The 13,462-nt window shown below is 44.8% G+C and overlaps 1 protein-coding gene across 6 annotated transcripts in view; it reads right to left on the bottom strand.

Annotated features, from left to right (window-relative positions):
• Positions 1 to 13,462, bottom strand: part of Sfi1 (SFI1 centrin binding protein) — a 55,406-nt gene that overhangs the window by 26,777 nt on the left and 15,167 nt on the right. For all 6 annotated transcript variants that reach the window (XR_007235056.3, XR_015002777.2, XM_048450005.3 and 3 more), the window contains 4 exons: positions 12,312 to 12,429; positions 9,879 to 9,981; positions 3,309 to 3,465; positions 221 to 382 (listed from right to left, as the gene is read on the bottom strand). Coding sequence is in view for 4 of the 6 variants with exons in the window: in XM_048450005.3 (XP_048305962.3) it covers positions 221 to 382; positions 3,309 to 3,465; positions 9,879 to 9,981; positions 12,312 to 12,429 (540 nt within the window). In the remaining 2 variants the exon portion in view is untranslated. The remainder of the gene's footprint in view (positions 1 to 220; positions 383 to 3,308; positions 3,466 to 9,878; positions 9,982 to 12,311; positions 12,430 to 13,462) is intronic.

Raw genomic sequence — 13,462 nt, 5'->3', positions numbered from 1 at the left:
AAACCCTTTCCTCTCCACTTTGCTGTTGGTCATAAAGTTTATCACAGCAATAGAAACCTACGCAAGACACCAAATACAAGAACTTAAGCTGGAGTTCAACATGAATCAAGACTTGGATGGACAAATGTAAGGACGTGTAGCTGAGGTATCCAGATCCTCACTGTGGACATTCTGGGAGAGGAGGGGAGCAGGGCGATGGATAGGCCAGTGCAAAGGATACAGTGCTTCCAGTGTCCAAAGGCTCTCCGCAGGGCCATCTTCTGCGCCAGTTTCTCCACCAAGGCCTGGTGGGCAGACAAGCTCTGCCTCCACTCCCAGGCCCACTGCCAGTCACAGAAATGTAACTGGAGCACAGTGACACGGTGGAATTGTGCAGCCATTTCTGCAACAGAGAAATAACTCTTAGGTACTGCTCCCCACAGCAGGGAAACAACACGAAGGCTGGACCCTACTACTGACAGAGAGCAGGGATTCAAGAGCGCTCCCATGAAGAATCCTTATTACAGGCTGACAGTGTAGCTCAGGGAGAAAGTGTGTGCTTTAAATGTGAGGCTCCTTGGGTCAACCCCAAACACCACAACAGAGAAGAGTTGTCTAGACACTAGAAGGTTATCGGACCTCTAGAATTACTTCTCTTTCAAATAAAAAGGGCTGTAGTTTTAGGGAAGTGTGATGGCTAATCCTGGTTGCCAACTTCACACATTTGGGAAGAGGGAATGGTTGACTATCTCCATCAAACTGGACTGTGGCGTGTCTGTGACGCCATTGGTTATTTTTTTGTTGTTTATTTTTTTCACTAGTATAGGAGGGCCCAATCCATTGTGGACGGTACCATCCCTGAGCAGGAGAAATATATTTTCTTCCCATGGGCAGAGGCTGCTAGTTAGCTGCTGATATGCAAGAATGATAACCAACACTTTCAAAAATACTGTCTGATTTTTGTCTCTACATGGAGGGTTCTGGATATGATCAGTCTCCAAGAAAACAACATACCACTCCAATGATTATGTTGGCCAAGGACCTCCTGAGCTTTCAGCCATACTGACCCTAGCTGCCGGATACATGTCCTTCCAACACTAATCAGCTGAAAGCTGGTAAACTGGGACCTGCAAAGTAGGCTGTTGTTTGAGGCACATGATTGAAGTTCATCCTGCTAAAGAGCCTAACAGCCTTTGCTTTTCAGTCTTGGGCAGCTGTGGAGTCGGACTAGCACCACTATCTCTACAGAGCCAATGCTGGTAGTCTAGGAGGTAAATGGAATTCACTTGGACAAGAGCATGAGCTCCTAACCTAGGGATACAGTGTTTGATTCACTTCTGTGTAAACTCAACAAGCTTGCTTACGAAAAGCATCACGGATCATGCTCCTCGGGTTACCTGGACCAGCAGGCTGTTCTCAGTGACAGGGTCCTAAGGGGAGGAGGCCAGGAGATGAGAAGATAAAGACAGAAAAGCTGTGGTCAGGAGGTCTTACATAAGTTGTCTTATACCAAGCAGATTCCTGGTTTTCGAGAAGGAAAGCCTTGGGTCCATCTAATCCTTAACACTAGGGGTTATTAACTCTAAAACTGTTTGGGAAACCAAACCACAATGATGGCATCCATGAGAATCCCACATGCCAAACTTGTGATATGTTAATTTTTTTCTTTCCTTTTTTACTTAAACTTAAAATGTTTTCAAAAACATTTCAATATCATGCTGAATGGTGATGGTCCTAGTTCTCAGGAGGCAGAAGTAGGTGGATCTCTATGAGTTCAAGGTCAGCCTGGTCTACAGAGCAAGTTCCAGGACAGTCAGAGCTACACAGAGAAACCCTGTCTTGAAAAACCAAGAAAAAAAATTTCAATACACAAATTATATGTATTTGCATAAGGGAGGACAAATTCAAATAATCCAAGTATGTACTGAGGGCTGGGCTGATCCAAGGCTTTCCCTGAGGCCGTAAGATGTGGAGAAGGAACACAGCCTGTTGTCTAAAATCAGAAATACGGTGAGAGAGCCTGGGGTTAGGGACTTCTGGTAGCTGTGGCTTCAGATCCACCATATGGAGCTGTGGTTAGAATACCAGGCCACTGTGTGTTGTAAAATAGTAGTTAAAGATGTGTTACATTTGTGCTGTGCAACATTTGTTTCATGATGCAAAGATGTGTTGCATTCTTTTATGTTGCATTTGTTTAACTCTGAAGCTGTGTTACTCTGCCTGGCTAAAACACCTGATGGTCTAATAAAGAATGAATGGCCAACAGCAAGGCAGGAGAAAGGATAGTGGAGCTAGCAGGCAGAGAGAATAAAAAGGAGGAGAAATCTGGGAAGAAAAGATCGAGAAGCAAGAAAGAGGAGGAAAGGAAGACTCCAGGGCCAGCCACCTAGCTACATAGCAAGTCACAGAGAAAGAAGTAAAACAAGGTATATAGTCTGTCACCCCTGAAAATGTACCCACTTCTGAACTCAGCTATGAAGTGCTGTTCAACCAGAGACACTGAAGAACGAGAGCCTTGGTTTGGCGGTCTCAGATCTCACACTTACTCATGCTGGCTATAGCTTCCAAGTCAGAGCCCTTTCAAGGGACATCAGCGCAGCAGTCAGGTTCATTAGGGCTGGCCTGACAGTTGGGGTGGTCGGCTCTGGGCTGAGCTGGGTTTATTTGGGGAGCCTCATCACTGGGTACGCCAGAAACCCTTTTCTGAAGCAACAGCTCTTCTCCTTGATTCTTTGCTTTGTCCTCTCAGAGGCCTGGGGGCTCTTTTGACTAAAGGTGGCCTCCTCATCCTCGTCAACATACGAAGCTGCTGTCTCAACCCCAATGACATAGCCCTTTCTCCCATGTCTTCTCTATTGTGTATGTCCCTTTTCCTGTACCGTCCCAGGAAGTCTGGGAAAGTGATTGGCACAGGGTTTGACAGAGAGAAAGATGATAAATAAACACTGTATTAATAAGACAAAGAAGGCAAGTCATTCTAAAAATATGAATAATCATTAAAACTGGCATTCTTGATAAAGAAGAAATACAATGTAAAAACAAGCACAATAGAAAACTGTAGATATGATCATACCCATCACAATACGGAAAGTTAGCATTTGAAATTAAATATAAAAGAATCAATACATTAAGATTATTTGAATAGAAGTTAGGCATGCCAGGGAAAGTCAAAAGGAAATAAACGAGAACCAAGGATGATGTACTTTTCTAAATTTCCTGTTGTCCAAATTGTGGTGTAATGCATTCGGTTTCCTCTTCATATAGGGCCACAGGCAGTGGGGAGAGTGCTCCAACCAGGCCAGGCTTGGGAGACCAGGCTTTCTACTCACCGTTCTGCCATCTCTTTACCCTGCAGATGTGGAGGTACTGAAGCCAAGCCTTCAAAGACCTCTGCTTCTGCCAGCGCTGACGGTGTCGCACAGCAGCGATCACCTTCCTTCTTTCCTGCTGGCTATTTAGGAGCTGCTCTTGCCATCGTGACCACGCCTGAAAAGACCAGATCAATGTCACTCTCAGCCACACAGTGGGTTTGAGGTCAGCCTGGGCTATGTGAGATCCTGCCTCAAACAAAACAAAATAAACTTGGGGGAAGAAAGAAGTTACAAACAAAAAAGAGAAGCTGTAAAAGGTAACTTACAGCCAGGCAGGGGAGCACACACCTCCCAGCACCCACTCAGGAGGATCTCTGAGTTCCATGACAACTAGGGCTACAAAGAGGTGGGGTGGGGGAGGAAGAGAAGAAAGTAGCAAGTACATGATGGGGTTTAGGGTGAAGCTTCTGAGCTCAGTTGCACTGATGACTTGGCTGAGGGAAGACATGGAGCTGGCCCTACCTACACAAGGAATGAAGACATACATGCTAGGGAGCTGTGAAGGAAATGGATCCAATAGAACGAATTCTGATGTCAGCAGCTATTCTGTGTGAAATTTCTATGACAGTTCCATGCAACCACAGATAATAAAAATTTTGTGCTAAAAAGGGCATAATGGGGTAGGGGCAGAAAGAGAGCTCAATGGTTGTTGCTCTTACAGAGGACTCAGGTCCAGTTCCCAGCATCCACAGATGGCTCAAAACCATCTGTAACTCCAGTTCCAGAGAATCTGTCACCCTCTTCTGTCCTCTGAGATGCCAGGCACATACATGATGTACAAATATACATACAAATTTACACACACACACATGGAATAATGAAACTAAATGACACCCTGGGTGTAATATATAGTAAATTCAAATTTATGATGAATGCAGGCCTGTCTCTTCCTTGGAAGTGGTACTGGGGGTGCTGTTCTCTTGCATTTCAGGGAAGTGAGCCTGTAAAAGGTGAGAGTAGACAACAGGATTCCCTTAAAATTATTCAAAATGTGGACCCATGCGAAGGTTTCATATATGGGCAAAGATAACTCATGCCCTAGTTTGAATATAGAGATCTTATCTTTTTCTAAATCTGTTACACCTCTTACTTCCCTCCTCTTAGGTAAATACCATTCTTCCAAGTCCCCCCAAAAATGAGACAGGGGGCTAGTGATTAAGAGTGAGTACTGTTCTTGCAGAGGACCGGAGTTCAGCTGCCAGCACCAATGTTGGGTGTCTCACAACCACTTGTAACTACTGCTCTAGGAGACCTGGTGCCCCTCTGGCTTCTGTGAGCGCCCACACACATATGTATGTGTACATGTAAACACACACACACACACAAAGAAATAAATCTTTTAAAAAGGCAATCGAGAATTTTCTGCAGGCTGCACCGGGTAACTAAATCTGCCTGCCCCAGCTCTAGTCAAACTGGCCAAGCTCCAGTCAAAGGTCACCCTCACTATGTATGGCTACATGCCATCTTCTCTTGCATTCTCAAGCGTATCACTGGAAATGTGAACCTCTCCTACACCTTCGGCCTTTACTTTCTACTAGATTTGGGAAACCAGTGGGTAAATGTACTATTCTCCCACTCTATTTTATTTGTTTGTTTGTTTTAAAGGCAGGGTTTCTCTGTGTAGCTCTGGATCTCCTGGAACTTGCTTAACAGACCAGGCTGGTCTCGAACTCACAGAGGTGTGCCTGCCTCTGCCTCCCAAGTGCTGGGATTAAAAGCACCATCACAAGACTTTTTTTTTTCTAAAATAAATTTTTAAAAAATGCCCTTCATAGCATGGAGAGATGAGTCAGAGGTTATTAAGAGCACTGGCTGCTCTTCCAGAGGACCTGAGCTTAATTCCCAGCACCCACATGGTGGCTCACAATCATCTGTAATGGGATCTGATTTTCTCTTCTGTGTGCATGAACAGAGCACACATATATATATAAAATAAATACACCTTTTTAAAAATGCCCTTCAGAATGTGACAATTAGAAACAGGTGACTAGTCAAGTGGTGATGGTGCACGCCTTTAATCCCAGAACTCCCAGAGGCAGAGTCAAGTGTATCTCTGTGAGTTCGAGGCCAGCCTGGTTTACAGAGTGAGTTCCAGGACAGCCAGGGCTGTTACACAGAAAAACCTTGTCTTGAAAAACAACAAAAAGGGGAGGGGGGACTGGAGAGATGGCTCAGAGGTTAAGAGCAATGGATGCTCTTCCAGAGGTCCTGAGTTCAATTCCCAACAACTACATGGTGACTCATAACCATCAGTAATGAGATATGGTGCCCTCTCTAGTACGCAGGTAATACAGGTAGAACACTATATACATAGTAAATAAGTAAACCTTTGAAAAACAGGGCTGGAGAGATGGCTCAGTGGTTGAGAGCACTGACTGTTCTTTCAGAGGATCCAGGTTCAATTCCCACCACCAACCATGGTGGTTCAGAACTGTCTGTAACTCCAGTTCCAGGGAACCAATACCCGCACACAGACATACACATAGGCAAAACACCAACGCAGTAAAAATAAAATAAAAAAAGAAACAAAACAACAACAAAAAAATCAAACAGGTGACTTTGCATTGGGCTCTGTATCAGACATAAAATTGTAATGTATGGTTTTGTTTTTTTCCATTTCTTTTTAAGAGCTTTGTGTGTACATGCACAGGTACACTCAGAGGTCAGAAGCATTGGATTGAAGTTACAGATGGCTATGAGTCACCTGACATGGACCCTGGGAGTGGAACTTGGTCCTCTGGAAGAGCACACTTTATTTAGATTTATTAATTTATTATGTATACAGTGTTCTCTCTGTATATGTCAGCAGGGCGGAAGAGGGCACCGTATCAAAATGTACTGAGAGTGAACGTTACATCTACAACTTTCAAGTGGCTCAGAAAAACTAAGCACAAGTCAGGCCCAGTGCACATGCCATACGCATGAGGTAGAAGAAAGGCGCCCACGAGCTCAAGGCTAGGAGGGAATATGAGACACTGTTCAAAAACAAAAAAAAAGATCATCAAGAGAGAATTATATTAAGGCCAGGTGGTGATGGCGCACGCCTTTAATCCCAGCACTCGGGAGGCAGACGCAGGTGGATCTCTGTGAGTTCGAGGCCAGCCTGGTCTACAAGAGCTAGTTCCAGGAGAGGCTCCAAAGCTACAGCAAAACCCTGTCCCGAAAAATATAAATAAATAAATGAGAGAACTATATTTATTTTTAAACTGGTTATGGGAGCTCCTGCTTGTAATCTCAGGATTACTTGAGAGGCTGAGGCAGGAGGATCAGGAGTTAGAGTTCAGCATGGTCTTCTTCTTCTTTTTTTTTTTTAAGATTTATTTATTATGTATAAAGTGTTCTGCCTGCATGTATCCCTGCAGACCAGAAGAGGGCACGAGATCTCACTATTGATGGTTGAGAGCCACCATGTGTGAATTGGACTCAGGACCTCTCAAAGGGCAGTCAGCACTTTTTATCTTTGAGCCCCCCAGAATGGTCTTCTTAACAACACCCTGAACTGAAGTGGGAGATGCCTCACACCTTTAACTCCAGCATTCGGGAGGCAGGGTCAGGAGGATCTCTGAGTTTGAGGTCAGCCTGGTCTGCAGAGCGAGTTCCAAGACAGCCACGTCTACACAGAGAAACACCGTCTTGAAAAAAGAAAAATTAAACAAACAAATAAATAACCCTGAATTTTTATTATTTTTAATTTTATTGTTTTTATTATATATGTGGTATGTGTGTATGTTGTGTGGGTATGTGCATGTGTGTGCAAGTGTCTGAAAGTCAGAGGAATTGGATCCCCTGGAGATGTAGTTACAGATGGTTGTGAGCCACTTGATATGGGTGCAGAAATTGAACTCTGGTCCAGGCTCCCTCCCTGCTTTTCCTGAATATTTAAAAAGGAATAAAAAATACATTTGCATGGTTGTTAAAACATGAAGAATGGCTGAGCACAGTGGTTTATACCTTTAATCCCAGCACTCAAGAGACAGGAGTCAAGTGGATTTCTGTGAATTAGAGGCCAGTCTGGTCTATGTAATGAGTTCCAAGACAGTCAGGGCTACATAGTGAGACCGTCGCAAAAAACAAAAGCAAAAAGCCAGGCAATGGTGGCACACAACTTTAATCCCAGCACTCAGGGAGACAGAGGCAAGCAAATCTCTGTGAGTTCGAGGTCAGCGTGGTCTACAAAGCAAGTTCCAGGACAGCCAGAGATACACAGAGAAACCTTGTCTCGAAAAACCATAACAAAGAAAGCAAAACACAGAACCCCATGAAGAATAGGTTAAACTGGGTGAAGTGTACGTATTACCCCCCTTTTTTTTGCAATTCAGTATTTGCAGACACAACCCTTTAGCACCCCAAGCCCTGTGGCTACACGAGCTCGCCATTTTGTAACTTCTCCCTAGCAGGGCTTTCTTGAAAGCCTCCCCTGTGCTCACAGAAACTGCTTATCAAGTCTATCAACCATTTCCACGTGGCTCAGCCCAAAGGTCAAGTCTGTCCTCACCCTGCCTGACCTGGCAGAATGGCATCTGGCATGGCAGACACCTTCTCTGCTGGATTCCTGCAGGTCCTCCATGTTCCTGCTGCCGACTTCACAGTGCCTGTCCCACAGCCTCTCCTGTCACCCCCTTCACCGCTTACTCTTCCCTCAGCTGCAAATGCCACCTTCCTACAAGGACTTCTAAGAGTAGGGTCCTACGTGGGCCCTTCCCCGGTATTTCAGATGTGACAGAAGCATCTGTACCTCTCTGTGGAGACTCAGGGAGTACCAGGCTCAGCATTCCGAGTGAAGAGCACAGCTTCCCCCAGTCCTTCCTTACAGGCTGCTTCTCGTTCAGAGGTCCCATGTCAGTAAAGGGCAACTCCACTGTTGCAGGTGCTCAACCAAGATCAGGAGTCACCACAGGATTCCTGTCCTGAAGCCATACTTAATCTCCCCATGAGCAAATCCTATTAGTCACTTTCAAAACAGTCAGAACCTGAGTCTGGAGAGATACCTGCTCTTTTAGAGGACTCAGGTTTGATTCCCAGGACCCACATAAGTGCTCACACCATCTGTAACTCTAGTTCCAGGTGATACTCTCTTCTGCCCTCTGTCAGCAACAGACACACATGGTGCACTGACATAAATACATGCAGGAAAAAAATTACACATGTAAAATAAAATAAATCATAAACACATACAAACACACACTCCAACTACCATCTTGCCAAAAATCCCACTTAAAATTTTCTTTCTTTCTTCACCTTTTTTTTTGTTGTTGTTGTTATTGTTGGGTTTTTTTGTTTTTGTTTTTTCCGAGACAGCGTTTCTCTGTGGCTTTGAACTTTGAAGCCTGTCCTGGAACTAACTCTTAGTCCAGGCTGGCCTTGAAGTCACAGAGATCCACCTGCCTCTGCCTTCCAAGTGCGGGAATTAAAGGCGTGAGCAAACACTGGCTGGCATTGTTGTTGGTTTTTTGTTGTTGTTGTTGCTTTGATTTTTTTTTTTTTTGAGACAGGATTTCTCTGTGCAGTGCTGACTGTCCTAGAACTCACTCTGTAATCCAGGCTGGCCTCGAACTCAAAGAAATCCTCCTGCCTCTGCCTCCTGAGGGCTGGTATTTATGTGTATATATGTGTCTGTGTGCAGGTAGGTATATGTACCTGAGTTCAGGTACCTGAGAAGGTCAGAAGGCATCAGATCCCCTGGAGTTGGAGTTACAGGTGGTTGTGAGCTGCCTAATGTGGTTTCTGGAAGCCAAACTCAGGTCCTCTACAAGAGAGTATGTGCTCTTAGCCACTAAATCAGTTTTTCAGTTTGCAAGACAGTTGATTCCATTTTATGCTTATGGGTATGTGTCTGTGCAGGTAACCTCAGAGGCCAGGTGGGTTTTATTAACATATATTCACGCACGGAGTGGTGAGTTTCAGTCAGTGAGCATGGTCCTGCCACTTGGAGGCAAGAGGATTAAAAAATCAAGAGCATCCACTACTACATATCAAGTTCAAGGCCAGCCTAGACCACGTGAGACTCTGATTCAAAAACCAGAAACCAAACACCTTGTAAGGGCAAAGCAGAAAGGTTTTATTTTCAGTCTTTGTTTCTACCTGCATTATTTTCTCATTTGCTGTAGGAAAACAATGAGCCGGGCGGTGATGGCGCAGGCCTTTAATCCCAGCACTTGGGAGGCAGAGGCAGGTGGATCTCTGTGAGTTCAAGGCCAGCCTGGTCTACAAGACCTAGTTCCAGGACAGACTCCAAAGCTACAGAGAAACCCCGCCTCGAAAAAACAAAACAAAACAAACAAAAAACAAAAAAACAATGAACAGATAAGAACATATTTGAAACAGTTTCTAATCAACTTTGTGACCTCGGCTCTGCAGGTACACATTCCTAGAGCAGCACCTATCTGGCACAGCCCCGCGTTCTTCTGCACTGTTCTCCCACCCCATCTCCCCAGATGCCCCGGCTGCACTCCCAACAAGCAGCAGCAGTGAGAAGCTTTCCTATTAATTACATAGTTAATTACCAAAACTTGAATGTGCCAGACAAACCTGCAGCTGGAGACTCTGGGCTCTCTGCTTCACAGCTGCTGTGTGGAGAGCACGGTCCGCATGGGCTTGTGCTAGTTGCCACCTCCACTTGCTCCACCAGAAACTGAAAGAGCAAACCAAAGGAGTTAGTGAGGGGAGAGGGGTGGGGACACAGAGAAGACAAGGACCATTAGGGCTGTGCTTCTGTTCAACCCAAGTCTCTCCCTCACAGTACCATATTTAACTGATGCCTGCTAGACTCACTGCTGCAAAGAAAAACAAAAATCAAGAGTAGTCCAGGGAATGAAGAGATGGTTTATGGAGAAAAGGTGCTTGTCACCAAGTCTGATAACCTGAGTTCAATCCCAGGGACCTGTAGTGATATTTCATTTGTATTTTAATAAATAAAGCTTGCCTGTAATTCAGAGAGTAAAACAGCCACATTAATCAGCCTTACAGACAAGGCAGTGGTGACACACGCCTTTAATCCCATAGCTGCACTAGTTTGCCAGAGAAATCGGGCGGCAGTGGCGCATGCCTTGCGCACGCCTTTAATCCCAGCACTAGAGAGGAATATAAGAAAGGAGGAGACAGGACTGGAGAGATGGCTCAGTGGTTAAGAGCATCGCCTGCTCTTCCAAAGGTCCTGAGTTCAATTCCCAGCAACCACATGGTGGCTCACAACCATCTGTAATGAGGCTTGGTGCCCTCTTCTGGCCTGCAGGTATATACACAGACATATTGTATACATAATAAAAATAAATAAATTTAAAAAAAAAAAAAAAAAAAGAAAGGAGGAGACAGCTCTCAGCTCAGTCTCATTCTGAGATTCCTGGAGGCAGGATCGCTATTTCGAACTGAGGTAGAGGTAAGAGACAGTGGCTGGCTGGTTTGCTTTTCTGACCTTCAAGTTGAACCCTAATTTCTGTCTCTGGGTTTTTATTAACTATGCTACAGGGAACCACATGGTAGGAGAGAACTGACATCTATAAGTTTTCTCTGACCTCCATATGTTATCATCCTTTTCTCACGTATTAAATAACATATAATGTTAAAAAGTTTAAGGAACAGAAACTAACAGTAATGTAAAATCATGTACATATATCATACATGCATACACACATAAATAAAAGTTCTTTCTGTCCAAAGATGTCCTGGATACAGCTAACTACTTCAGGGGTATCGATTCCCAATAACCTAGAAAAATAATTGATGATAAACCCATTTCACAGATGAGAGCAAGGAAACATGGAGAGGCGAAATGACCAGTGACATGTTGGGCCAGGACTCAGATCCATGTGAGTGCAGCGGGAAGGCTAGCAGGCTGTAGTCTACGCCTGCCTCTCCTGAGTGTTCACAGCACTCCATTCAGGACCCGTCACGGAGCAGCTTTGTTACACATGTCAAGAGACTCAAAGTGGATTGTCCTGGTGTGCAGTGCTGCCAAGTGCAGTGCAGAGCAGTGGCGGCAGGCAGAGCATCAGCCCTCTTCTTGGTTTTGTTTTTGTTTTGTTTTTTACAATTTACAAAACTTCAGACAAGTCCTTGACTTTCCGGAGCCTTTACTGGACATGATGATGTACAGACTAATGTACTTACGTTTTATGCCAAGGAGTAAATGAAATACCTTACATTGTAGTACATACATAGCCCCACATAGGGGCTATAGGCAGACCTATAACCTCAACTCTCCGGCTGAGTCAGGAGAGTGGAAGGTCTAGAACTAGCTTAGGCTACAGAGAGAGTCCAAGGTCAGACTACTAAAAATAAAAAGGGAATGGACATGGCTTAGTGGTAGAGTATTTGTCAACCATGAAATAGACCCTAAGCTCACTCTCCTGGACCACCCTGTCCTAGTTAGGGTTTCTATTGCTGTGATGAAACATTACGACCAAAATCAACTTGGGAAAGAAAGAGCTTATTTGGCTTACACTTCCATATCCCACTGTTCATCACTGAAAGAAGTCAGGACAGAAACTCAAGCAGCGCTGGACCCTGGAGGCAGGAGCTGATGCAGATTGCTTAGCCGGTTTTCTTATAGAACCTAGGACCACCTCACCAGGAATGGCACCACCCACAATGGACTGGCCCCGCATCAATTACTAATTAAGGAAATGCTTGCCTGCAGCCCAATCTTATGGAGGCATTTTCTCACTAAGGTTCCCTCCTTTCAGATAACTCTACACTAGGTCAAGCTGACAAAAATAGCCTGCTCATAGCCCTGCCACCAAACATTCTGTACACAAAGTTAACACAGGCTTAGGACACTGTAAGTACTTAAGTAGAATTAGTCATGTTTATATGAATATTCAGTATTATAGCTGGATGTCATCAAGGGGTATTTACAGGCGTCCACTGTGTTCTAAGCACTGTGCTGAGATGGGTGAATTAAAGCCTCATCCCAGTGCTGAGGTGAAACGATGGCAGCCGACCTATGGCGCTGCACACACTCACCGTAAGACACTCCACCGCCTGAATTCTAGAGCTGTGGTCTGCATGTGAAGTTTGGTCCTACGAGCAACCATGTATATCAACCAGGACTTCCAGGCGTGGTGCATCTTCTGCTTTCTATCTAAAGACATCAAAGAGAGATCTTTTTTAGAGGGCAGAAACTGAACTGGAGAGATGGCTCAGCAGTTAAGAGCATCCACTGCTCTTACACGGGTCCAGTTCAGTTCCTCGCACCCACACTGGGCAGCTCACAACCTCCTGGGACTCCAGTTCCAGAACAATTACAGGGATCTGATGCCTTTCCTCTGGCCTCTCCAGGCACCTGCACATTTCTAAACACTGACATATGCACATAAACACAATTAAAAATAAAACCAAACACTAAGAGAGACCTACATAGATCTAATCTACATGGGAAGTAGAAAAAGACAAGATCTCCTGAGTAAATTGGGAGCATGGGGACTTTGGAGGAGGGCTGAAGTGGGGAGGGGAGAGGCAGGGAGGTGAGCAGTGAAAAATGTAGAACTCAATAAAAATCAATAAAAATAAAAAAATAAAACCAGATGCCGGGCAGTGGTGGTACACGCCTTTAATCCCAGCACTCCAGCAGCAGAGGCAGGTAAATCTGTGAGTTCGAGGCCAGCCTGATCTACAAAGCAAGTTCCAGGACAACCAAGACTGTTAAACACAGTGAAATCCTGTCTGGAAAAACAACAACAACAACAAACTAAAATAAATAAATAAAAAGGACCCTGTCTCAACAGAACAAAGCCAACAACAATAAGAAGGGTAGAGAACCTGGTGGCCTGAATTTAACCCCTGGAGCTCACTCCACAGAAGGAGAGGACTGACTCCTGCGAGCTGTCTTCTGACCTCCCGTGAGCACCATGGTATACAGGGGCTCTCACACATTCAAACCAACAAATCTAAGAAGACAGTATTTCAAGTAGTCATACCAGCTCAAGAACTTCCTGTACTTCTCATATCTCGTCTCTAGCCTCCAAGCGCCCTCTGCTGGAAACACTGTGTAGTGTTACAAATTAAAAAAGAATCGAGACAGGACAGGTGCCTGTCACAAGCATTTAAATGAAACTTAAATGTGCAAGGCCAGCCCTCTGCCAACTGTGCTGACCTGGAGCCCCTCCAGCTTTTGT

The sequence above is a fragment of the Myodes glareolus genome, chromosome 8 (assembly GCF_982192425.1).
Source record: "Myodes glareolus chromosome 8, mMyoGla1.1, whole genome shotgun sequence".
Lineage (NCBI taxonomy): Eukaryota > Metazoa > Chordata > Mammalia > Rodentia > Cricetidae > Myodes > Myodes glareolus.
This window is presented reverse-complemented; position numbering and strand designations above follow the sequence as displayed.